The sequence below is a fragment of the Pholis gunnellus genome (assembly GCF_910591455.1).
Source record: "Pholis gunnellus genome assembly, chromosome: 8".
NCBI lineage: Eukaryota > Metazoa > Chordata > Actinopteri > Perciformes > Pholidae > Pholis > Pholis gunnellus.
The window spans coordinates 11,094,125-11,121,974 of record NC_136534.1 but is presented as its reverse complement, the minus strand read 5'-3'; the positions used below and the strand labels follow the sequence as shown (position 1 = coordinate 11,121,974).

At 41.1% G+C, this 27,850-nt stretch overlaps 2 protein-coding genes across 2 annotated transcripts; one reads left to right on the top strand and one right to left on the bottom strand.

Moving 5' to 3' along the window:
• Positions 1–213: 213 nt before the first annotated feature.
• On the bottom strand, positions 214–12,825 carry LOC306699537 (transcription factor E2F3-like; the record flags this gene model as incomplete). Its single annotated transcript, XM_079164171.1, has 8 exons — positions 214–4,920; positions 5,798–5,939; positions 6,337–6,451; positions 6,962–7,120; positions 8,483–8,571; positions 8,681–8,811; positions 10,105–10,225; positions 12,544–12,825. 8 exons carry the CDS (start codon positions 12,823–12,825, stop codon positions 4,625–4,627), a joined length of 1,335 nt encoding a protein of 444 aa, XP_079020297.1. The 3' UTR covers positions 214–4,624.
• Positions 12,826–16,204: 3,379 nt separating this feature from the next.
• mboat1 (membrane bound O-acyltransferase domain containing 1) lies at positions 16,205–25,372 on the top strand (the record flags this gene model as incomplete). Its single annotated transcript, XM_079164132.1, has 13 exons — positions 16,205–16,339; positions 16,448–16,593; positions 16,888–16,965; positions 18,770–18,865; positions 21,658–21,713; positions 21,967–22,021; positions 23,133–23,325; positions 23,603–23,795; positions 23,918–24,021; positions 24,156–24,220; positions 24,334–24,466; positions 24,791–24,942; positions 25,195–25,372. Exons 1-13 carry the CDS (start codon positions 16,247–16,249, stop codon positions 25,370–25,372), a joined length of 1,542 nt encoding a protein of 513 aa, XP_079020258.1. The 5' UTR covers positions 16,205–16,246.
• Positions 25,373–27,850: the final 2,478 nt, after the last annotated feature.

The following is a 27,850-nucleotide window of genomic DNA, read 5'->3' as shown; positions in this document are numbered from 1 at the left end:
CACACACACACACACACACACACACACACACACACACACACACACACACACATATATATATATATATAAAAACCATGTATATATAGACAGTCATCCCTGAACACAAAACCAACACATTTCTATATTCATATTGCCTTTATTCAAATGTTCAAATACAAACACCCAGAGTACAAAAACAAATCCATCCCCCCTCCCCCCCAAACAAATGCAACTCGACTTCTTCATTTGACAGATGTTAAAGAAACTTGTATAACTGAATAACATACATCAGATAAGTTTACCTTCAACATTCAACTCACACCGATACTTTCACCCATGCATTCAAATTTCGTTGTGATATGACAGGTTTTTCTTCTGTAATTAGTGGAAACAGGCAGCAATATCATCATTTTACAGTCAATTCTTTCCTATGACATAGTTAACGTTTCACATAACCATTACAGAATATTTACCGATCAGTATATTGTATTTGGTAACAGCTTAAGAATAACCGTAGGAAAATAGCAGGTACAACAGTGCTGTTTCAATCTTCACTACAGTTACCACATTTAGCCTAATGATGCGATTCTGTGAGGTCTAACCACATGAATCACGCATTAGAAATGAAGGAGCTGTAATCATGTCACCCATAATATATATTTCAGACTCACCGGCAATGACACAAGCTTAAGCGGTGCATTAAAATCTTTAACATTCCATTAGATACCCATGGAAAGGTACATTCTTCCCAAAATGTTTCATGTTTCCATCACGTAAAGGTGGATAAAATATTAGGACCAGATTCTGGCCGCTTGAAATCGATGGAGGAAAATATAATTACCTTTGTAAATGGTGTTAGAAAATAGCACAACTGAGGTTAGTGGACCAAATGGGGAAAATATTTAGCTTGATTTTCTCCAAAAATACATATAAAATACATTGGTATAAATATGCCTATAGGGAGATTGTGACGTCAATCAGAGCATTTCTGTGCATTTAAGTCAAATTTTACATTCACTTACAACAGCACTAATTAAGCTACATGCTGACTTAGAAACTGTATTTTCTCCTCAACTGAATGGGTGAAGTTCATGTTAATGATTGGGTTTTGATTTTAGGTAGTTATTTCAACAGGCAATACTCTCCATGAAAAAAATATTGGCAGAAAAGCAAAAAAAAAAGTGTCACAGACTCCCTCACATCATTCCAAAAATAAAACGGACACACGGTGTCACAGAAGCAAACCCCCCCACACACACACTTCAGCAGAGGACACAAGTCACTGATAATGGTTCAGTGGTGTATATAGACATGGCAATGTCTCCTAATGGCCAGTAGACCGCAGAGAGGCCAACTGCGAAAGGTTGAGTGCATGTATGCATCATTGAATGTGTACTACTTTTTGTGTCAAAGCGATGAAAACAAGACGTAAATAACTTATGGGGGGGGGATTGAAAAAAAAAAACATATCGCAAGTTTTCCGCTTTTCTACCGATTAAATGTGCACCCCAATATTCAAAGTTAGGATGCAACAGCATGACAACGGTTTAAGAGCGAAGGCGAGTGAAATCTCGCATGTAGCGAAAGAGAAAAGTGCGATGTAATATCCAACATCACATCTAAATAATACAAGGGGAATTTCTATGAAAAAGGGGAATTCAAAGACTCATACACACTATGGCATTCACCTCTATGCCCTATTACTATAGTCAGACATTAAGTGAGAGGTAGCCTACAGTACCTTGTGCACTGAAAAATTTAGAAAACTGTACATCAATTTACACATGGCAGGCTAATCTTTCACATTACTCACACATGCTGCACACACAATTACTCAAGCGCACGTCAATCAGGGCAAGGGAAGTTTACACTAACAGCAGCAATATTACCTGCAGCCGCAGGTTTCTCTAGATTGAAAGCCAGGGTTTCGGACAAGATGTTTGCGTTACGTTATCATAAGGGATGTCATCAAACAATAGAAGCTCATCAGAAGTGAACTGCAATGGTGTTCCAAATACCACAACAAAAACACATCCCTACAGCTCTCTGTTCAGCAAGTCCTCCAGCTGGCTTTTCTTGATCAACCACTGTTGAAGACTCAGTGGCCCCACACAACAGTATTACCAAGCCGACCATGAAACATGGCTTGTTGCACTGTATTCGCTCAATTTACAAAACAGGGTCTATTAGTCTTTTTTATTTTTTTTCTCTCTTTTTTTTTTTGTGTAAATATCGTGGTTATGGGCCCTTCATTACATGCTGAAGCCTAAATCAGTGGCCCCTGGCCACTTGTTGCTTAGATGACCTGGATATCATTAGTTATTTCTACAGTATTAAAATCTATTAAAAAAAGTCAACACTTATTAAACCTAAAAAGACGAAACGCGCCGATCCTCTCTCCGACACTGCTTTCAGTAGACACACAGTAGACGGCGTGCAGTGATAAGTGGTTCAAGGTCCAATTTTACCACCCACACCACAGTATAACTTCACAGCACATAGTCCACGTGAGGAGGCATTAGGGTAAGTTTGGTTATGGCAGCTTCTGCTGATGAAGATGAAGATGACGGGTTAGGTGAAAAGCAGCAATAGAGTGGAAGTTTGGGTCCTGATTTCACAAAGTATCAATAAGAGTGCGCGTTAGAGATGATATCTGAGCTTGCATATCATGTGTGCCAACGTGCCAGGCTTATACAAGTACATCAGGTGGTTTTACTTAACCCCACATTGCCCAGGTATGATGGCTTTTTTTGTTATTCACAATATCTGTTCACATGTTGAATATTTTTGTATTCATCAAGCTGTAAATTGAATTGCAAAATATGAGGTTGCCCACACGACCAGGCTGATCAGGTGGACAGATAGAGATCCCTTATTAACTACTAAATCCTGCTAAATATGGAGGATATAGCACAAGAGAGACACGTTGGGTGCAGGGGGATCAAACTAATTATTAGCCATAAGGAATATTGTAAGTATTTTATACATTTAAAACTGGTGTACACCCGTCTCCTTTTATCTGCATTGCCATTACGGTTTCCTTTTAAATTGGGTAATGACGTCATGTGCACTGAAAAAAGCGTATATGAACTTCCTTGCGGCTCTCAATACATCTAAATAGTGCTTAAATGTACAAAATACTCATATTTTTAGCAACTTTAAGATTATAGGCCCCGATGCCACAATGGGTAACCTGACAAGTGTCCGAGCAGGCACAGAGACAACCGAATCATAGGATAAGAACCGCTGTGGTTATGAATGCTGTGTATCAAAACTGCATTTATTTTTTATATTCAATTTAAATTCCTAAAATGTCCTACATAAGAAAAACAAAATGCCGACTACCCGGTCAGCAGTATGAGCCTCATATCACAGATAATTGGTGTTTAACAATGCATTCATTAGCCCCCACACAGCACTTGGCATTAGCACATCTGGATGAGTAAATGCATCACATGGCAACGAAAAGACCACGTGGATCTGTGTAACACATATGTATGAGGGCTGGGTATCGCCACTAATTCCCCAAATTGATTGGATTCCAATTCACTCGGTCAAAATTTGATTCCATATGGATTCGGTTCGGGATCAGTTACAATACCAATATTGCTTTGATATGAAAGAGATTCCAAAAGATCAAATGTATCATTAAAACTATTAAAAGGCAGGGTTGGCAATCTTAAGAAACTAGCAAGAGTACGCAAAAAAAAAATGATCTCACCGAAAAACCCAGCCCAGTGTTGCCAACTCTCTTTCAATTACAGTAGAGCAGCTATCAACAAGTTGCTCAGCTTTCAAAGTCGCAGCTCGTTGTGTAAATGTGGCGACGATAGGCAACCAGTCACTACATTCAGGGCCGAATTAAATGATTGGACGTGCTTGTTACAGTCCTGCGACAGCGACTGATGCCGGATCTTTTTCTTTTCTTGTCAAAGCATTTTGATTCAACGATTGCCGTCAGGACGTAATGAAAACGTAAACAAAAATATCAAAAACGCTTTTAAAGATTATCAACGCTGCCTTTAATGTTTACATTAAGAATTTAGCCGTTCTTATGTGTGTGTGTGTGTGTGTGTGTTGAATATTAGCAGGATCCTTCCAGATTAATCAGTGAACAGTTTTCCTCTTCCCTACTCTTGAGCATTCTGCGGATAGTTTCTGGTGATCATATCTGTGCATCTCAGGTGCAATGACACTTGGCTTTTATGCTCACCCACGATGTGCATTGATGCCAGGTGGTGTAGGGGGGAGCGTATTCCTTCAAGCTGTTCTATCTCCGTACAGTGACGTGAACCTTGCGTCATACACAGAAGTGGATATCCTCCCCCTCCAAATTCATACTTAACAAAACAAGCTTTAGGATGTCCCCCAACGCCCGGCTACACTGGAGGCCTTGCACCGCCTGAGACAAAGCGTAATGGATAGGTCTGTACACTGACCAGTCGTGTCTTTTGAGTGAAATCTTGCAAGGCCATTTATCTCTCACACCATTAAAGAACATGGCATTTAGCCCTCAGTGATTCCTTTCCATCTATTTAGAATTGGTTCCCACTAACTAACAGTCAGTCACAGGCATCAAAACCCTCACTGAGTCTCCACTCTCTCTCTCTCCCGTGCACTTAATGTGAATTTCTATTACCGAATGCTAGCTGCACAGGAGGTCATCCAGGCCAAGAGAGGGCATTTTATCAAAGTCACAGGCGTCAAACAAGTCGCTGATCCCCTGGTCGTCTGCCAAACCTAAAAGGTAGTCATCTTGGTCCAGAAGAGGAGGCCCAAGGTTTAAGAAAGGCCCCAGGGATGAAGGGATCTGGTCTTCTGTCTGCTGGAGAAGACTAGTATAAGGGGACGAGATCGGGGAGAGAGTGGTGACGGAGACGGCTGAGGAAGAAGAAGGTGGAGCCAGGGCGGGGATGGCAGAAGTGGACGAGCAAGTGGGACCTGTGAAAGAAAGGGGAATCGACTTGTTATTATCTCTGCATTTGACGTGGAAATGTGGTTTCTCACCAAAACTACATTTTACAAGATTACATTTGAACATATCACGAGAACTTCATAATTTATCTTCGTCTAATACTCATTTTCACTGAAGAGAGCCTGAAAGCATTATTATGGAACTGAATTGAACCTCAGTAAGCCGGCTGTTTGAGGTACTGCCACCGTTATTAGCTCTACTCCTGTCAACTATAACACAGATTTGTTCTTCGCAATGCAACATTATCCGGGATCGGCGAATAGAACGCATGAATGCCGATCTCCTGATCGCATATTTTCACTGAATATTGCCCGATCACGGCCGTCAGTAAAATAGTATTTCACACTATGATGGTAAAACTGTGTAATTAAGCCAAGATTGTGGTTTCAATCACTCCAACTTTGTTATGCTAGCCTTTACCAGCCTGGAGAACTTTTCCGACGTTGTTGACATCTTTGTTTGTACCTTTACAGCCACAGCATTGCCAAAGCCAATCAGTAACTCAATGTGGTACAATCCCCAGACTTTTAATCTCGCACCAGGAGCAGTTACATTTTTTCATATGTCCATGACAAGATGCAGTACAACATAAACTAAATACCAAATTTGCATCAGTCTCAGTAATGTGAGCTAAATGTTAATATGCCAGTCTATATACAGTCAACACTGTATGTCTTAAAGGATCCTGTGTTGAACACAGAAAACAAAGTGGAAGTAGCAGAAGACTACTCCACAAACGTCCACAAGTTACATATAAAAGGTCAGCCCTGTTTCTTTATCCCGAAAGAGAAAGTTGAATGTCAATCAATTCATTTTGCACACCTCTGTGTATCGAAGACAAACCTTGAAGGACTTTGAGGAAAGGTGAGTTCCCATTGATGTCCATGCTGCCGTCTTTTACAGGACTCCTGGGGTCATTCTCCTCATCTGGACACAGCAGGACTTCTATAGGACCCTTAGTGCTGGTCAGGTGGATGGACAAACTCTGGAGAGGGAAACAAATAAAGAATAATAAAAAACACAGACAGCACTTTATTAGAAAGACGGGGAGACTTAATTGAAAGATTAAAAACAAACAAATCTGCTTTCCATATGCCCTCAACCTGTAAATGCTCTTCCAATATAAATAAGCCAACGGTACTGGACTGGACAGATGTTATGTATATGTCGACCAAATAAACTGAGTAACTCTGTAAAAATGTAATAGTATCATTCGTACTAATATTTTTTCATGCACGGTCAGAAGTCAATTTCCCCAAAAGTCCAACTGTTCCTTTAAGGGAAAAGCAAGTAATAGGTCAGATGACAAGTGAGCAAGAAGCAGAAGTTTCCTCTCGACAGCTGGCAGCTCCAGCTTGTGTGTTTTGCACGTGTGCACATACCTCATCGGGGTCTGGTACTTCTAGTTTGGTGTCTGTGGGCGCTTTGACGACAATAACCGTCTGGTCTCTGAGGTTTCCGAACTGTTTGATGTCTTGGTACGTTACATAGGCATATGTGGAGACGAAAGGGTTAAGGAAATAACAAGTGCATGTCAATACTAAACATACATGTATATGCAAGCCGGAAAATGCTCCCTATATGATCACAAACCTCCAAACTGCTTAAGTGATTCCTGTGCCGTGCATTACACATGCTGGTGTCGTCATCTAGATGAGTTACTTAACATTTTATGCACCGTAATGTAAAAAACATCTGCTTTATGTGACATATGTGTTATAGATAAGACGGTTTGTAAAACAAAACTGAAGTCAGAATGTGTGTTTTCAAAAGACAGAGTTGGAAGATGAAGCCTTGCACATCGGCTTAAGATCTGGTGTATTTTCAACTGATTCAGATATTCCTAGAATACCAAAATCCCAATGGTCTCACCATGGTCCCACTGTGAGACAGGAATAAACAATGTGTACAAACAATTAACACCGCCATCAATTTGGCAAAGAGCTTTGAGAACATAGTTACAGGACGTTTTAACGCATGGCGCGTCAACTAACAACAAAAGGATATTTCTGATTGCTTTGCAACTCGCTCATGTGTCTCATGTCCAAGCTGCATCTCTGGATGAGTTGTTCAAGCCTCTGCTCTTCTTCCCCCAGAGCAGAAACGTCTGCCGTTAGTCTCTGTCTCTGGCTCAGTGCCCCCTCTACCTCCAACAGACTACAGCCCCTGTGTGAGAGAGAGAGGAGAGTGAATCAAAACAGATTTAGTTCGGGCTCAAGCGCTTCACAGGCCCCTATATTAATGAATCTTATTCATGGTTTTAAATATTCGGTAGAATCGGCGAGAAAAGCGTCTAATCTGAGTTTTCTTTTAATTATCATTTTGGCTGCAGTCGGGATACCACAGGTTTGTGTTTCATATCTTCAGATGTCTTCCCTGTGAGCAGACATTGCAGAGGATATTATTTTCAAGCAGAAGTTTGTGTTTTCAACAGGTGAGAATATCACAGCAATGAAAAAGAAGAACGAAACTAAAATACACAGTTCAACGCTTTCTCACCGTCATTCGATACACGATTAAGGCAGCAGTTTGTCTGTGGTTATTTACAAGTTAAGTGACTGATATGGATTGAATTCATTTCAGCTACATCTAAACTTAGGCCAACTACATCATATCTAAGAGGGTCCACGCTTGGCCTTAACTAAAAGAGCAGCGTTACAGTACATCGTAGCGCCGCAATGGACCACAAAACGTATCGTTCTGATCCTAGCACCGTTTTCAGACACAAATCTGATCAACAGGGGAAAAAAAAGGAGAAGCCCCGATCATGTCAGCTGGTCTACAAGGCATGAGACTTTTTTTTTTTTCCACCATCATCCCAAAAATCCATTTCAACTGTCCAAAAGTCAGTGTACTACACTACAATACAGTAGAATAACCTTAAGAATGAATGCCTTTAATTAAACTGAAAGACACGTGTCGCAGCGCTGTGCCGTCCATCCGAGCTGAGAACAGAGAAGTGTCCGGCTGAGTCCTTCCCGAGTCACGGCATTGAGACGAGCCAGAGACAGAGCCGCTGTTGTTCGTGTCGGAGCACAACCCATGCGGGGCTCGGGCCAAAAGGGCTGAGCGGAAGCCTCAGCAGGCCGCACTACATAGGCGTAAGAAATAAGACTCGTGGACTCGCCATGAAACAATCTGAGTGTTTTTGCTTTAATGAGTCGGTGCTGCCAACTACCGAGAGGTCAAAGCACTCCCTCGGTCACAGCTGTTACATTACCAGCTCCTTTCCTGTCGATTTTTAACACGGATTTGTTGTTCACAATGTAGCATTATCAGGGATCGGTGACTAGAAAGCATTAATGTCGATCTCCCGATCGCATATTTGTACTGAATATTGGCAGATAACGACTGGCAGTAAGACTTCATTTGACACTATGATGGTTAAACTGTGTAATTAATCTGCGGTACACATGCGAGCCAAACCGGAACAGACGAGTGGGTGCGTTGGACCGCAGGGCAAAAATGACTCCTTAAAAATATGTAAACCAAGTATTTGAGCGATAAAGTGGCAGATTGAGCACTTACATCCACTGAATGTTGTTCTTTGATTTCTTCTTGATGAGGTGAATGCCTTCTAGTACATTGGTGATATCATACAGCCGCCTCTTCTGTACCTGAATGTAGAGGATACAGGTCTCAACACAAACATCCAAAACTTTGTCTTGTCTTATCCCTCCCTTTTCAGTGTCCGATGAGCCTTCTTCTGTTTGGGTCTGAAATTACCTGTAAGGTTTCAGCGGCGAGGTTGAGGTCCAAGACACCATCAGAAGACTGAGCAAGAAGGTCCACAAACTTCTTTGTCAACAAGCCCAGGGAGGTGTCGTACCGAGTCTTCTCCGGGGGAGACTTGGGTGCTACGGTAGAGGAAAAGTAGTAGGAAACGAGAAAGGAAAATGAAATGACAATGTGTTTGATTATTTGACTTGACGTTGAATATTTGCAAGGAAAGTAAAACATTAAACTTCCAGATAAACTCGGTAGGACAAAGCCCAAGTAAATTGTGCGTTTGTCCATTATTTGAAAAAGTCAATTCGCTCACAAGACTTCAAACAGCAGCAGTAGAGAAGTGTGGTTATTTTGGGAAACTGGTGCGTTTTGTACTGGACAACATCATTGCTTAAACTGAGTCAGTCAGGAAATGCTGGAGGGAAATGACTCAATCAGTCAGAATCAATGAGATTTTCATGAAGAGGGAATCACAAGCTACTCTACAGGCCATGAAACTAGTTGAAGTTAACCTGAACTTGAATCAATCACCAGCTGGAAACGTCTATGTAAGGCTCAGAGTTAGATGTTTGTCAGATGGACTTGTTATGTCGATATCAATGGCTCTCTGTTGATAGCATCGGTTCCACTCATCAGAGGGCGACAGCATGTCATCTCTCTCACCCTCAAACACATCCTGTGGCTGGAATCAACAAGATAGTACACTGCTGCAGTGGCCGTATATCATGAAAACAACTGAGGTAGTTTCGTTTCTTTTCAAGTTTCCATTATATTCTAGTCCAGTACGAACACGTGCAGGGACTAAACTGAAAATAATGAGACGGTATCTTACTGTATCTCTTCCATAGATTAAGTCAAGTCCTATCATAATATTATTATTATTATTAAAAGTCAGGTAGCAATTAGGACTAAAGTAAGGTTTTGTATTGTTTGTATGCGAGACACACGCGCAAAAATCTAAAGCAACTTCCTCGTGTTTTAAACATGTGTGCATTCTGCATTTCAGCTCCGGGTCTTTTGCAGTGAAATTCAAGGGTTTTCAAGTGTTGATGCTACTACTAAGAAGTGCAGAGTGCTGGGGCATTCAGATGGATTTGGATGCTGTGTGAAATGAAAAGGAAAATCGAATATTTTTGAATTCACGTTGAGTGCCTGTTATTCCCGTACATCAACTGTGAAACCATCCTGGTCACGGGCTGGGTTAAACTCTATTGCACTTAGAGAGAGAATTGAGTGATTTTGTACAGCCGTTGATGAGAATGTCATCAGAATGAGCATCAAGTGTCCAATGTATCTAACACAACTGTATGAACCAGCTGAATGGAGGCTGTTCCTGTATTAAACTTGGTGTGGACCGCCTCTCACACAGAAGTGCTGTCAAATTATAGGCAACATGCAGAAGCTGGCGGAGGGCTCCTTACTTCTGGGGGTCTTTAGCCGTGCCCCATTGGCCACCGCGGTCGCTCCTCTGCCTCTTGGAGTCCTGGCTGGTTCTGACTGGTACTGGTGGTCTGAGTCATCGAGCGCCAACCGCCTTTTTGCCTGGAGGGGGGACGGGGACAAAAACACAACTGTTATTTGGCAGCCTTCTCATCTTTGAAGCCACCAGAGATTAAGTGTGATGCATTACTTTCATCTTATGTCTCCAGCATTAGAGTTCTCAACCATTTAAAATGTGAAACGAAAAAGTTCATGCATTGATGAAGACAGTGCACATGGTACAGAAATTACAGTGTTGCGATTCCTTTTGGTCATCGAAATGTGAGAGGTCATCACTCATCTTCTGTCTTTTCCATTTTAGTTCTGACAGAGTCGGCTTTTCTTTTATTATTTCGGAGGTGGAGCAGTCAAACCCGTTATGAAATAGTTCAAAAGACAAGATGTTTTATTGTCAAAATTCCAGCGTTACGTGTTTAAACTGCTGGTCTTGTGTTGCGCAAATCCAGTGTTTGTGATTTCTTCTTTTCTGAACGCATTGGCCAAGACAAACCCACATAGCTCACGAGTGAGTCACACCGATGGGTTTGATCACATTGCTGCACAGTAATGCCAGAGAAAGACAATACTAGTATACTTACAGACCAGATGGCCCCATAAATTAACCCGGGCACTTCAAATAGGAGATCCCAACACACTGTTCAGTTTCCTGTACACTTTTCACAGAATATTCAAATCCAAATTTGAATGGCCTTCCCAAACAGTTTTGGGAGAATATGGTCTATTTGGATATAATCCAGCGTTGTCACCACCTATGTTCACATTCATCTTCACTCCAAAGTTACAGGTTGCCAACGTCCAACCTGTCAGTCAATGTATTGTATTGTAGTGCTGGTGTAGCTTGACAAAAGGTGAGGTGTGTTCACTATATATGGCTTCAGCAGCAGTGGGCATCTTAAATGTCGGCCTCATCAACACTGTCGTGCCGGACACCATGTTTAAGAGCATTTAGGCTTCATGTGCAACACTTCAGGTCATTTAAAACAGTAAGTTGATTTGCCTGAGCCTAATAACCCTCTGAGATACATTTGCTGTTTCTTCAGTGAAAAACTGAACACTTCTCCTTTCAGTAGCCTAAATTGGCATTTCAGTCGTTACTGTTAAACCTGGATTGGGGGTTAGTAAATAGTCTCCTCAACCACAGGACCTTTGTAACTTCTGTGTTGGCGAGAATCCATCCTGTTTTAGTATCTGACCAACACACATGTACCAGGGTGCTGGTGTAGTGCATTTCCCCTCTAAGTCCCATGTAGACGGGTTAAGTCAATTAAACACTCACTACATTACATATTTCAAGCATAGTGAACCCCGTAGATAATACTTTCTTGCATAATCAAGCCCCAAGTCTGAGAAAGAATAATATGCCCTCTGTTGACAGTCAAAATGTCAGCCATTTTATATCAGCAAGCAGCTCCCCTCACCCCCTGCCTGGTCATGGCTACAGCCTGAGATACAGAGAATGGTTCAGTTCATGACAGATGAACAAACCAACACCCTGAGAGCTGCTGAAAACTATTTAGTGTGGTCTGTGCATGTTGAGAACACAGGAAACGTGCAATCAGTTCTACAGCAACAAACTCGAGTTTCACTTTACTTGGCATGAAAAGGCACCATAACGTTACACTTTATTAACAGATAAGAGAGGGACATTAAAAACACTTGTGCAAAATTAGGATCAAGGCCGCCAACGAGTGACGTTGTCCTCAATCAACAACTGCTAACGTTACTAGCCTTGAAAGCTAACACATTTTCAAGCTTCATCCAAGTTGGCTTGCATCTTCAGAAACGACTGAGAGAAATATCTGTCGAGTAGTTTCACAAGTGAAGTGAAGCTTTAGCTACGTATAAGCCCCACGTAGTCGCGTGTTTAGCCACTCGTGTCTGTTAGAAAGCTAAAAAAAAAATGAGGTAACTAAGAGCCAAGTAGCTCCACAATCCCCCGACCCCCACCCCGCCACCCCCAAATTAGGGCACCAGCAGCAGCCACTAGGCCACCGCTAACGTTACTCATCTCTTACCAATATTTCCATCTGGCTGCAAGGGTGAAGCGGACTCAAAACCACCATGAAGTTAGCATAGCACGCTACTGGATGACATGTCTACGTTTCTGTAAAAGCAAAACTAACTTAAACTCGACGTGTGCCCCCTCACAGGCAGCATAGCGCCCAACCAACCCACTTGAGTAACTTAGCTAGCGGTAGTTAGTTAGCCACCTCGCTAGGTTGAGGGAATGCCCTGGCTAAGCAGCTAACGTTAGCTGCCCGAACAACAAGCTCGGCTAGCCTAGCAAGCTAACATTTAGTCGGGTCTGTGGCTAGTTGTAGCAAGCCAAACATATTGAAACGAGCTGTGTAGATTATTACCGGCGGTCTCCCCAGAGTGGGTCGTTGTCCGGCTCCGTTTGCTGCAGCTTGTTGTGGAGTTGTGTAAATGTTGTTTATCTGAGGTTCAGACAAACACACATTTGATGTCTGTGTAAGGTTGCAAGGCGGTGGGGTGGTTATTATTTGGATATACGTAGCGTTGGCTTGACCGGGGTTTAAACGATCCGTGAGAGTTGTTAAAATGATATTATTGTCCAGAGGAGAGCCCCCGACCCCCGCTAAAATCACTTTGTCCGGAGCCGAGGAGATCCCTCTTCTCATCTTGCGTATTCGGGGTAACCCCTTTCTTGTCTCTGTACTTTCAAGCCCGTATGTCTGCTAATCCGCCGCAATAATCACAAAAATAATCAGACCGAAGTAAAGATGACAGTCTGATGCATCGACTTTTGTAAAGTATTTTTCCTTAAGAAAGTGCATTTAGGCAGATGCAACGGATTAAAAAGTAGCGCAACTCTCGTTTCCCCCGTCTAGAAATGGCTTCAGGAAACGGCCTGATGAATGAAGGGATACGGTTTACGCGCTCAAGAGCCCTCCCGCGAAACTCAGATTTCCCGGGAAAATTTCAAACAAAATCTACATACTTGGCGCTATTGGTCTTCCGGAGATGAGTCCCCGCCCTCATTTCCAGCCATATTTACCAATGACAGATCACGATTCGGTGCGCCACGTGTTCATTGGCAGTTGTAAACAGGCTGCGTCATCTGACGCGCCTTGCGCGTTCCCTGACAGGACGCTAAGCGGCGCGAGTGACTGATTACTGGAGAGAAATGTCCAGCCCTTGCATTTACGTTCGGCCCCCTTTTTTAAGGTTGATTTTTCTGAGCCCTTGTTTATCAGAATGACAAAATTATTTTTGGGCATTGAATGCTGACCTCCTTCTATGTAAACGGTTGCTGTGATTGCAGATCAGTTGGTAAAACCATGTTGAGTGAAAAATGGAGTGATACTAACAACTTTAAAAATACAAAATGTATCTTCCCCTATTTTCCTTTCTGTAATATGGTTTAATTTGAATGTTAATATAGTATTTATGCATCATGTTTTTTGCACAGCTCCTTTGGAACCCTGTATGGCCTGTGTACTTCCTTTTTGTGTAATTTCTTGCAGAGCACGTTTTTTTTAAACATTTGAACTTTTTTTATGTTCTACTTTGTGTCTGATCAGTGCTTCTAATTGTCAATCACTGTTAGGTGCATTGATGAATCAAAGCAAATCTTACCTGTGCTGTGTGCGTGAGCATAATGCTAGAAATTAACTCACCAGAAGGGCAGCTTAGCCATTGTGTTTAAATCAAATATACGTTTTACATTGCAGGAGTAGGCCTGCAGTGACCTGGTCAAACTGTAGAGCAGACCCACTGAAGGCAAAATACATAAGTATCTGCATCTTCATTAACCAAAAGCTGAATATTTGCCAAAAATCATAATAAGTTTGCTTAGATATGGCATTGTTGATATGCACACCTCCACATATTTGAAAGCTTCCCAAAGTTATCCAAGTGACATAATATATCACGATATAAAACCCATCAGTTGCATACAGTGGTCTAAATGTTAATGTATCTTTACAAATAAAGGTTTACAGTCAGTGGTGGAATGTAGGCCTAACTAAGTGTGCATTTAATCAATACTGTAAAGTGGAAATCATTAAGATGTCAGTCCTGGTTGATTAAGAATTTCTATTTGAGTGAAAACAAAAAGATTGTGCTCAGAGCTTAGCAGTCTGGAGTCTTGGGAGTCTTCTGAATTCCATACTAACATGCTAATTTTCCTAATTGCGTGCAAAGTTACATTTTTTTAAATTCAATGTAGAAAAACAGCAATACAGTATTTTTCTCCAGAATTGTCATTACAGACAACCAGTTCGTAAAGCAAAAAATATATTAAAACTTGCAATACTTTTATCAGTGGGCCAGAGGTTCAATCCCCATTGTTACCTCCTTCTGTGATACATAGTGATTTAATTGATTTATCTAAACAACAATCATCGAGTTTGACCTCAAGTACAATTCTGATGTATTTGTACTTTACTTGAGTGTTTCCATTATACTTTATACTTCCCCTCCACCGAATTTCAGAAGGAAATATCATACTTTTTATGTCATCACATTTATTTGACAGTGTTGTATATTGTACATATAAAATATGTGATACGCTTAAAAAATATGATGTTTTTAACTCTAACTGTATTTCTTAAAATAATAACCACAACATGACAATGCTGTGTACACATACATGGATATATTAGGCTAATATAATAGGTTCATAATAATAATAATAAAACATAGGCTGTACAAACTGGAAGGGCATGAGACATTCTGCGTAACAAGTTATTTTACCTTTGATACTGAAGTAAATTTGCTACCACTTGGCATATTGCATATCATACACACATGATCAATAGGTCAGAATGTACTGTATACCCTGTAAATAGATTAAGATTATTTCTGTTGGTATTGTGACATACAGATTGTAGAGACATCCCTTCAGCTTGAGGATGCTTTAGCTCCAACATGGACCTCCAACCTGAAAGACTTTCCTCGTAAAAGGTACTTCATCTCTCTCAGGCTGTTATTGTAGCTGATCCTGACCTCACCCAACCACTGAGTGGTGGTACAAGAGTGGACACTCACAGGAATCTATATATTAAATATCACATTAATTGTTTAATGTTAGGAAAGTCTAACATTCTAAGCGGAATTCTTAACCAGTGACTCACTTTAAATATCATCCTTGGACTCACACTGTGTCAAAAAAAGTGCTCATCTTTCCAGACAAAATCTGACATTTGGGCCTTAATTATGACAAGGAGAAAGAACCGCACAATAATGAACAAATATCGATTCCCATATGTCTCTCAGCCCTGCAAGTCATGCCACGGTCTCTCAGGAAAGAGCATTGAGTCCTTTCACAGATGGCTTTTCTTCACACACTCTGCAACACACCAAGCAGGAGGCATTTTGATCTGTTTAATGAGTCATTGTTTGTCACCATGGGCCCTGATAAAAAAAACTAAATCAGGACCGGGGTGAAAGCCAGTGGTCTCACTTTGTCATTGGATTTTCAGCCAAGTTTGAAAGGCAGTCCAAATAACACCGGAAGTAACATGAAATGGCTTTCATATGTTTTTTTATTTTATTTTTTATCTGTCCTAGTTAAACGTTCTACTACACACTCGCAAGTTTCTCCTTAACTCTCGATGCAGTTTATTTGTTTTTCACATACAAACACAGGATACACCGCCACTTTTGAAAGCGAGGTAGGCTACGTACCCAAAATCTAAATTAGTGTGAGAATGATTGCAGGTCAAACTAAAACACGGTGAAAGGTCTGTGAGTATATTGTGGGCAAAAAAAAGTCCGCAGAATAGGGTTTCTCCTTACATACCGTACACAATCACAATTGACTTCCTTTTTAGTGCAATACTATAAGACCTAATTTAACGCCTTCGTCTTTTATTTTGAAAGCAGTAACCGGAAATTCTATGTATTTTCTTCCTGTCGTCGCCTGACTTGACTGGTCCTGAGTCTGAGGAGCGCAGAGGAGGAGAGAGAGCCGGGAGCGCCATGCCTGTTCTGTCATTCTGTATACTGCCTGGAGTTGTCACGAGTATTTCGGGCAAACAATGTATCGCTGTCACAGAAAAGAGTAAGTAGTCAGTTTAATAATAAAACAAGGAAACGATGGGCCAAAGGGAGGACACGTTTGACGTTAAAACCACTGGATCTAAGTGGCTGCTGCCTGTCAGTGAATACTTCGGCTTTCCTCTTGATCAGGTAGGAGTACTTTATCTGTCCATTGTCAGGTGATAAAAAGCAGATATTGTGTTGAATATTTTTTTTTGTTATGTGTAAACAGTCCTCATCTCCATCTCTCCCACACAGGTGAATTTTTTGGCGTGCCAGCTGTTTGCCCTGGCTGCTGCCTTCTGGTTCCGTCTCTACCTCAGTCCTAGCCATGCCAATCCCCTGGTCCGGCACGCTGTGGCCGCTCTCCTTGGCATCGTCTTTCTCATCTTCTGCTTTGGATGGTACTGTACTGTACTGTCAGAGATCAGCTCACACAGCACTTCATTCAATTTCTCTCATACAATGCTGCACATTGTCATTTTATCCTCACTGAGTCAGTAACACGCCTTGCTTATCAATATGTTAGGAATGTTTGTGTTTGATCACGAGTAAGAGGTTTCAGGGGAACCATATCTAGGCTGCACTGACACACACTGCATCATATATACACAGACATACAGCCCACAACAATTTAAAAAAAACAACGCTGTACTATTCAAGCAATGATGAACAATTGTGTTTGTCTTTGTCTGCAGGTACTCAGCCCACATCCTGACAGTGGTACTTGCAAGCTACTTGATCATCATCAAAGCTGACATCAACAATGTACACAGGTTAGTGTTGGTCTTTATACTTCAAAGGGAAATTCACACAAAAATCCTGCATAAAGTTAAGTTATGGAGACAAAATGTGGTGGAATTTGTGACACGTAAACATATCAAATAGGTGGAATTAAGTCAAACCTATAGGTTGCCCGGTTGGTTTGTTTTATGGACAAACATAAATCTGTTCTGATGTAAAGAAGTTTTTATTCCTCTAGACCCAACTGACCTGCCTGTCTGTCATCATGCTGACAGGCGGATGACAGAGCGGCTGCACCTCATTTCTAAGATACTGTTGCATTTCTACTTGCTGTTGTCTTCAAGGAAAACTTGTCAGACAAGATCAGCCTGGAAACTATTTTCGTCATAAGAGTGCGTTTGGTGGAGTAGGCAGATTGCTTTGTCTAGATAATGGTTATTGTGCTGATAATTGATATGTTGTAGTGACATTGTGTTTGACATTAGATTTACTTTTGTAATTTATTCCCTCCCACACATTCCAACACAGACAACATTGCATCCCGCCCTATTATCTTCCTGTTACAATGTGACCTGACCAAAAATGTTGTTGTTGAGAGAAACTAATGTAAAACACGTCAGAAAGCAGTAACCGGAAATGCTATGTATTTTCTTTGGACACCCAGACATGCCAGCTGGACAAGTCTGTCTGGAGACATCCAAACAGACTTGTCCAGTGTGTGTGTGGGTGTGTGTGTGTGTGTGTGTGTGTATTTAAATGCATATTTCTCTCTTTGCAGCCATGTTTACATTTGTGTAGCTCTGTGAGTGTACGTATATGTTTCTTAATGTTCGGTTGTGTGTGTGTTGGCTTAAAACAACTTAGCTAAAATGTGTATTTTTTTAAATAAATAGAGCAACATAAAATAGATTTGGTTAGGTGGCCCTCGTATTCGCGTGTAAAGGCATTAATTACAGGGAGAGCATGATAAAACCGGTATTGTTCTACATCTCGAAGCGAAACACATCTGTCTCCCTACTGCTTGTTAAACAAGCATACCACAATACACACCTCTTCATCACTGGCACAGGGTTAAAGGAAGGCAAACTCAAAACACGTCAGTGTTATAAAAAAAAAACAGTAATAATCCTGGTATGTTATAATGTCAATATTTGTGACTATTTGTCAATAAATTTGTTTCGGTGTTCCTGGTGTTAAACATTTATCAGTACAGATACAGATTCAATATATAAAAACATTTGTCACTTACACTTTTTAAAGTCACCAATTTCACTTTTAACAAATAATGTATTCATTCTGACCCATGTCTAATGTGCAAGTGCACACCAACAAGGTTTGCAGCCACAGCAAATGATAAGTAAAATAATGAAGAAATATTTAAGGAAAACGAATAACAAGTAACAACTTGGTACTACGTATTGAATTCCTGTCATCTCACTTTTGAAGAAAAGCCGTTACTCGATATCATACAGTTAACATCCATGAGTTGAGTCAAGCCAAGCTCACCTGTACTCAACCACACATGGTTGTCTCTATCCGAGTATGCAGAGAAAACATTGCTATCCCTTCAGTTACTCTAGATGTTCCATCAGCATAAAGATTTGTAAACTAGAAGAAAAAGAATTGGGTGTTTTTGGCAAAATCCTGCCAATGTCCTACAAATTGCGTAATCTCTTCTAAATAGCTGAGCAGTAAAATAATCAACCAACACATTAACTGATTATTGACCAAGAGGTGGCAGCCCTGCTTTGTAATATTTACACGTATTGCACATGTCCACAGAACATCCTAACTGTCCTCTGTCTGATTTAGTTGTGCTCGTTCCTCCACACACAGGTATTCCATGGTGACGGCTATGGGCTACTTGACAGCGTGCCAAGTGAGCAGAGCCTTCATCTATAACTATGGAGTTCTGTCCACGGACTTCTCTGGGTGAGGAAAAACCTAATCCCTCGGTTGTCCCGCCTCTTTTCTTCACTTCAGTTCTCCTGTTATCAGTTAACGTTTTCCCGAACGGTGTTGTACCTGCTTGCGCATTCGCCGGTGCCACAGCCTTGTGTAAATAAAACACCACTGATTAAAAGGCAGCAGTGTGGATTGTTCACTGTTCACAGTTCACATTGTTGGACCAGGTGGAGTTAAGGTGCCTCCTGGCAACTGTGACTTTGTTGTTTTGGAAACAAGGCTGCTTCTACAGCAGTGGGCAGGTAACTCTTCAGCGTGTTTCTCTTTATGTGAAGGGTTTCTTTTCATTTCAACATTACACGTGGACTCTATAACGGTCATAAAGAAGTGCTAAAAGGAGAACTCAGCAAAGCAGGAGAGGAGATTTCCTGTGACACAAGATGGGCGGGGACTCACTCTGTCATTCCTCATTATTTCAGAAATGAAAGATTGCGTCATCAAACATGACTTTTTGAAATCGAAACTCTGCCCACATGTATTAACTGCAACCATTGCACAATGATGGCGTGTGCTTGCTCTGATGAAGAGGTGTAATGGTAAAATATGTATTAAGTATAATAATGGTAAAATATATTTTAGTATCTTGGGATGTTTTGAAAGATGTTGTTCTACTGATGGGAAAGTACAGAGGTATTTAATTAGTTCATGAAACCAATGTCCTATCTTCCTAGGTTGTTCGAATGCAACACACGAGAAGAAACATTGTTTCTGACCTCTGTATGAGACTGACTCCCAGTTGAACGCACCTGGAAGACTCGAAAACAATGAGCAGAACAAATCAACCTTTGTCCGAACCTATACTCCCTTTTTCCTTTCCTATGAGGTAACTAAAGGCGTGATTCTCGTATTAAAATATGATGTGCCTTGTACTTCGTTGACAGTGTTTGCACAGTTCACTGAGATACGTGTCTGTGTGTCCGCTCTCCTGCTTGCAAGCATTAAATTGACTCTTACTACTTTGAGCATTCATCAGACTCTGTTTATTTTATCAACTCTTATCCCGCATCTACATAGAAATATTCCACAACAGAGGCCTCCCAGGTTTCACAAAAAGACAGACAAATATTTAATTAAACGTGGAGCTGCAAATACATGTGTTTTGTCCTGATACTGAGATGGCCCCTGTCATGTTTACTGGAACGGTTCCCAGATGAAGTAATATAGTTGTATGTGTGCGGTTGTTCTTTAAAAAGGTGAGCGTTGAATTTGCTGGCTCAGCAAATTTTCTGCCCGGTTCTGGTGTGGATGAATTTGCCGGCAGCCTCACTTGAACTCTGCGTGACTTTGGCAATGATCAGCCAGGCCTGTGAGTCAGCCTCGGTGGGGCTCATATATTGAATTAGAGATCCAGCTTCTTTAATTAAGCTTTCATATTGGAAAGATGAATGGTTGTGAATCACAGATGGTGTCCATATGTGTAGCTACTTACACAGGATTGGGTGTAATAATCCAGTGCCAAAGCTAATACTTCAAAATGTAAGTTTTCTGTGACTCAGTGGGTTTATTGTTTTTTCTAGCACAACACCATTCATTTAACTTTCCTCTGTTGTCCTCATTATATGATGTGTTTGTGCTGCTTGTTGGAAGATGCCAATGTCTCTAAAGTCTGGTTGCTATTCTCCCATTGGTCATCGAGTATTTCCATAAGCTGCTTCTTTCTGAATTTGTACAAGGCAGCAGAACGGAAATTGAACAAGAAAAATCTTGTGCACGTTGTCAACTTTAGAGTCTATGTGGAAAAACAGAGTTGTATCAGGCTGCAGTGGTGGAGAGCTGCACATACTGGCTGGCACCCTGAAAATGTTTCTCTACAGCCAACTAGCTGGCACTGCCAGCCGCTCGGTCCCTCTCTGCCTCGGTTTTCCATGCTGTCCACACAATGCAGCCGACTCACACACAGCAACCAGTGTGTGTGTGTGTGTGTGTGTGTGTGTGTGTGTGTGTGTGTGTGAGAGAGAGAGAGGTAGTTTATGTGTGCCTTTGTGCACACACACTCACATTCTTGGGACAGAGAGGTCTCTATCTGTGAATGAAACCAGGAGTAGGGGTGTGGAACTAACCCTAATGCCCTCCACCGTCGCATCACTTCCAGCACTATTTGCTATCCCTAAGTGGCTAACTTCCTGAAACCAAAACTTAAGCTACGTAAAGGAAACGTAGCCCGACCACGAGTTATTGTTCACATGATATAAGTCCTTAAGTCCTTCTAAACATTGATATGCTGTATCTTGTAATGTTGTTCTAGATGACAGTGTCTGAAGAATCAATCTTAAAAGTGCAAGCTAATTATTACTGAATATTGAGTGTTTATCGCATTGCAAATATGTGTAAAAACCTACCGAGTAATGAAATCTTCTTTCCAGCATTATTTTAGTTGTGTAAGCAACTTTAGAACACATCCATTTCTTTGGATCACTGTGAACCCGACACTATCGCTGTCAGGCTGTAGGCCTACTGGTTTGTGAAAGTTGAGAGATTTGAATGAATTCATACGTGACCTGACTTGACACTGGTGGAAACAATGAAGTGATTCACAGGCGTAAATACATTCTGTGGCCTCAGCCAGATGCTCGGAAGGAATTTGCTTTGTTTCAAGTCAGTCATTTAAAAAAATGACCAAACATGCTGCTTCTGACTTTTAAAACATTTTAAAACAGGTTGACTGTATCCGTCAGTGGATACATTTATTTGTTTTCACCTCAGAATCTCCACAAAGTCAATATCTAACATTAGTTCCCATTCATTCTGTTTCTGCACAGGCCTCTGATGATAGTAACCCAGAAGATAACCACACTGGCTTTCCAGCTGCATGACGGTAAGGCAGAGGAGGAGATGTAGGACAAGCACAGGTGTTGCATTAACAATAACAACGGCTTCCTTCTATTTACTTACAATATGAACCATGATGACAGTGTGACAGTGAACCTGCATGCACAGCAACAGGACCATGAACCTGAAGCAGCTAAATGGGAATTCATCCAACATTCATTTTATTATTTGGTCAAATAAAAGCGGCAAAACGAACGTTTCCAGACAGGTTGTTGATGACATCGTTCGTTGTTTTTCAGGCATGTGTAAGAAATCCGAACAACTGACCTCTGAGCAGAAGCCTCTGGCTGTTAAGTAAGTTTTTACTGTGCTAATTACTCACGTCTTCAATCTTTTTTATCCAGTGGTAATTCTATGTTGCAGTGTGAAACATCAGGGGATAGTCGGAGCGCTGTGTCTTTTTTAATTTTTTTCCCCAACTGAATTTTGCTGATTTTCTTTTATATCTGACCTTTGAGGTGCACATAGTTTACAAAGTTGGGTTGACAATGTGGATAAGTATATATGCACAAAAGGTTGCGTCTGTATTAACACCGTATTTAAAGAATAAATAACTGTTTCTTTTCCTTTAGCCACGAAGGACAATGACAAGGAGATGCAATCATGGTGAATAGCTTGTTCATGTAAAAAGCATGCTGGGAACGTAGAAGAGAGGCACCATTTTGCATGAAAAATATATAAATGTTATGCATGTGAATCGATTAAAACCACAGTCACCAGTATACTACGCATGCCCTCTTAGAAGGAATCTTTAAAAAAAAATGAAATACAATTTTAAAATGTATTTTAGAACATAGTGTTGCTCTTCTGTGATAACTATGCAGCTCTATAGTCAGTTATTGTCTGATGTTTGCTTGCTTACTTCACTGTGCTCCCTGTAGGTTTGGATATCACATTTGTACAACATTTGATTCTGATTTTACTTTTCAATTCTGCTTGTGCGGTTATCATTAGATACAAACTTTGACGCATGCATAACCAGTGATGTAGACAATAGCTCAGGAGGTCAAAACGTTTCATTTAGGCAACAATATGGTTTCTTTATGATTTCCTGGTTCTTCAGTAATTGGTTCTCAACCCTAGTCCCTTAAAATGCCGCGGAACTGCTGTAATCTGTGACCTAAAGGAACCGCATCTTAAACGGATTAATAACATTTGGATTGTCTCATGTGATGTTTTAAAAAGTCCCTTTTTGTCATTCACAGAATGTTTACTTTTATGTTACGTTTCACCGACCAACCAACAATTCAGGTTTACAGAGCTTCAAATAAATGGCATGCTTTTGTCATGTTTCCAGCAATAACACCGTTGCATTTCACATTAAGTGATCATAGTTCCGTCATACTGAAAATAAAGGGGCCCTCGGTTTTGTTTACTATTATTCACCCTACTCTTCTTTCTGCAGTGTGAGGCCTTCTCTCATCGAGTACCTGAGTTACAATCTGAACTTCCTGAGTGTCTTCGTGGGCCCATGCAGTAACTATAAAGAATACATAGACTTCATAGAGGGCCGGCACATCGGCAAGAGGCTGAGGCAGCACTTTGGGACGTGTAATGGTCAGAACGGCTATGATAAGACACCGGACCCATCACCTCTGGTAAAGTCATGAATGCGTAGCTGGTTGCTTCCTCTTGTGATTTTACTTAATGACGCAGCATAACCTGGGACTGCAGCAAAATCTGTCTAATCTCGATCGCAGTCTTCTCCTACTTTAATTTCTATATTCACTGAGACTTTTCCAGTCGCATCGGGTGTCTGATTCTGCTGCTGTCATTGTTTCTGATTTTGGTGTGACTTAATTAATCAGCGGTCATCCTGTCCGTTCGTAATCTGTGTTTCCATCGCTGCTCAGCAGTTACCTGTTTTCTCTGCAGAACGCTGTCTGTCGAAAATTGCTGGTCTGCAGCGGATGTATGCTGCTCTTCCTCACTGTGACTCAGTCTTTGCCGATAACGCACAACGTGGACCCCCATTTTGTCAGCCAAGCCCCCTTCCTCACAAGGCTCATCTACGCCTTCTTCTCTATACAAGCAGCAAGGCCCAAATTCTACTTCGCCTGGACACTAGGTGAGCAGTGTGTGTGTGTGTGTTTTAGTTGGCCAGTTGTCAGGAGGGAATATGATGCGACACATGAGCTACATCGTTATTGCCATGGAAGTCATGTGATTTTATTTGTTCTGTGCCGTCAGCTGATGCAGTCAACAACGCTGCAGGTTATGGATTCTCGGGGTTGGATGAAAATGGAAAGCCATCTTGGGACCTCATGTACAACCTCAACATCGTAGGGATTGAGGTATCCTCAATGTTTCATAGTTTTTTAAACTCCATACTGTGTGAAGTTCCATGCACGTACATGTTGGTCAAAGTCGGCATAGACTTACAAAGTTACTATTAAGTGGTTGTTGTTATTTGTTGATCTTTTTTCAGACCGCGACCAGCTTCAAGACATTCATAGACAACTGGAATATTCGAACTGGAATTTGGCTTAAAACGTAAGTGCTGCAAATGTCAACTTCAACACTCACGCATGCAGTCAGAAAACATTTACTCAGCTTTCCATTTCACAAACTCTTCTGAATATGTTTGATTCCTCTCATATCGTTAGGGTGTGTTATGACCGAGCCCCGAAGCACAGGTTGGCGTTGACCTTTATCCTGTCTGCCCTGTGGCACGGTGTTTATCCGGGGTACTATTTCACCTTCATCACCGCCATCCCCATCACCATGGCAGCACGAGCTGTGAGTACTCCACCTCCGCTGGAAATTCAAATGAGTACTGCAGTGTGTACAACTGAAAGAAAATGTTATAAAGAAAATTTGATAGCTTTAATAAAAGTTATAAAAACTCGGCTGACCGTTCAATCGGATACTGTGACGTCCTAAGACGGTGGAGCAATGCGTAAGAGAGAAGATCGTAAAGCTCTGGGTAGTAATACATTCTTGTCATGTAACTTAATTGGATTAGTTGACTTACATTAACTGCATAGCTTAAATACACCGATCCTATCACTGGTGTGAAAATAGCTATATAGCCCTCTGTGTTCATCCGTCTCTCTCCACCAGGTACGGAAGTCTGTTCGCCACCACTTTCTGGGCTTCAGGGGCTTGAAGCTGGGTTATGACATCCTGACTTGGGCAGCCACTCAGCTGGCCATCTGCTACACTGTTATGCCTTTTCTTCTTCTTGCAGTAGAGCCCACTTTGGTTTATTACAGGTATGTTATACTTTCTTATACTACTTATCAACTTGTCCATTTTTTTCTCGTTAGATAAATCTGAATGTCAGAAAATTGGGAAGAATTACCATCAAAATTCACCAAAAAACACAATAAAAGTTCTTATTTTAGTTTCTAACATTACTTTTTTGTAGCCCGCTTTATTTTGTCATCTCACTTTTTCTTCCTGATTAACATTTCCCCTGACAGTACGTTAATGACAAAACTTATTCTCGTTTTTTCTTTTTTTAGGTCTATGTACTTCCACGTTCACATCATCAGCATTCTGGCTGCGATCGCCCTGCATTGGAAACACAAACCCAGTGAACCCTCCGCCGCCACCAAAACGTTTTCCTCCTCCTCCTTCTCGCCTCCGTGCTCAGCACAGTGCCAGTCTGTTCACTCCAACAACAATGACAAAGTAGATTGAGTAAAATCCCCTCTTCACGCTCTTTTACCAGGCTCTCAGTCGAGAGTGTTCTCTCAAAGACAAGTGAATATCCCTGAAGGACATTCAGCCAATTAAAAATGGGAACACATTATTTATTTTTGGGACAATACAGATACATATCCTATGGCACTGGACGCACATGGGGAGAGCTTTTCTGCCATAGTGTGACATTTAACAAGATCAGAACCTGATTCTAATTCTAAGACGACACAAGCACAAACATGAGCACAGCATGCAAACTGGCAAGACAAACGTTAGCTGAGGGAACATCTGCGGTACCACCGCCAGGACGCCTCCACCTGCCCCCACTCGTCCACTTTCTCTCCCTCCAGGCCCATCACAACACCAGCCTGCCTGCTCCAACAACAATGCAACAGTGTGACGAGAGAAAGGAGGCTCACTTTATTCCTCGTCCTCTATCTGCGCTGTCCTGCCGATTGGTGGGATCTAAGCCAGCAGAGTGGGAGAGCAGCTCATAAACAGCGCACGAATACCAGGACACACACACAGACAGACACTGGGACACAAATATGCTCATACTCTTTCTTAGACACGCTCGCACTTGGTCACACTCTACATACAAAGGCTGCTCTTGTGTGGCCACAACAAAAGAGCATACCAAGAGGAGAGAGAGCCCTGGTTCATATGTGTGTGTGTGTGTGTTTTACTTTGTGTGTCGTCCCACTAACCTCTGTCACTGACCCTATGTGAGTGTGTGAGTGTGTGTGTGTGTGTGTGTGTGTGTGTGTGTGTGTGTGTGTGTGGACCCTGCCATAAAAAACTGTGGACTGTGTTGGTGCTTCTCCCACTGATAGTTTCTACTGACTGAGTGGAACGGCACTTGAAATACCAATTAGAGCATGCGGCTCTCAAACTGTCCAGTGAAGGAGCTACTAATGAAATGTTTTAAGGCAGGCTGTCAGCTCCTCCAGGTGAGGAGACCAGACCAATCTGTCGAACAAGTCAACATGTTATAGTTTCTATGGATAAGCCTGGGCTTTAAGGGATACCATTTTTTTTTATATAAAAGGAAAGGCTTAACAGTTGAAAGCAAAAGTCTAGGATTTTCAATGATTTAATGAGCGTTCTCAGTCCACTTTCCCCCTTTAGAGATCTCTTTTGTGCTGAAGCAGTAGGGAATTTAACAGTGACATAGTTTTTAATGTGTTAGTACTTTACCATGTGAACGGTGCTGGTTACCTGCTATCATGATGTAGAGTATCTGAACAAAAAGCCGTGGTGAAACTGAGAGAGGACATATTTTTTGGGAGTCAAAAATCGCAAACTCAAAGAATGGAAAATGTGACCAAAAATAGTAACTAAAAAATCAAATGTATTTCTTCTCAGTAGGAGCACGGTGCTGTTTCCGTTCTGTGGTTCTTTGTGAGAAAGATCACATTTGAAGACTCTAGATTTACCAGAGCCTATCAGCAGCTGCAAGCTGATTTAACAGAGACATCTGCTGGTGGTTTGCTCTGTCTGAACTCAGCTTGGTAGCTTTTAGCTACATTTTTTGGTTGGTTATAATAAGTTGTGCTTTTTATTTTTGGAAGAAAAAAAACACATTTCACTTAAAATGTCAGGCTGTCTGTTTTATTGCATTACAAGATTAGCCTAAAGAAAGTGTCATTTATTTCTTTGAGTATAGCATGTTAACAGCACGTTCATCTGTTGAATCATGTTGGACACACAATCTTTATTAACGGCTTTGAAATCTAGTCTAAACCTTTCGACTACAGGAAAAATGTGTATTTTGGATTTGCCTGTTATGGCTCATTTTACATATTGACTCAACCCTCTGATTTTTAATATGAAAGCCTCAAAGTAGAGCGTGTTTATTAAAGAAAATAAATATCAAAGACCAGATGTTTATATCAGGACAGAGAATACATATAAAAATCATACTTCTTAGCTTTGCTCTGACAAGAAGGTTCCCAGTTCACAGACAAGTGTTGACATGAGAGAAGGGTAGCATGCACTGAATTAACATTCATTATTAAATAAATACCAGATTGATTAAGATTTTAAAGGAAACAAGAAGGGGAGAGCTTCCAAATTAAATTATTGTTAACTAGCTAATTAGAACAAATCTCTTTCCAATCACATCATTCATATCTAGTCATTTTGTAATAAAGACGGCAATATTTATTTATATATATATATATATATATATTGGATTATTTTAATGTTTAACTGCACATTCGTACCTCTCAGAGTTAATTAAGTGTCAGTAATGATTGCTATGGGGACCGTTAGACTTTACAAGAAGCCTAGTTATAATCATTTAGATCTGGAAAAACAGCAACTAAATGCTGACGGTAGTAAAGTTTGTCCCCATGACGGCCACCGTCAAAGGCTGACTGCACCTAAACGCCTCAAGAGGTGTGTGTGCTGAGTGGTCTAAAAACTCTTCCCAAGTATGGCTTTGCTATAACATAAAATAGTTTTTTGTGAACA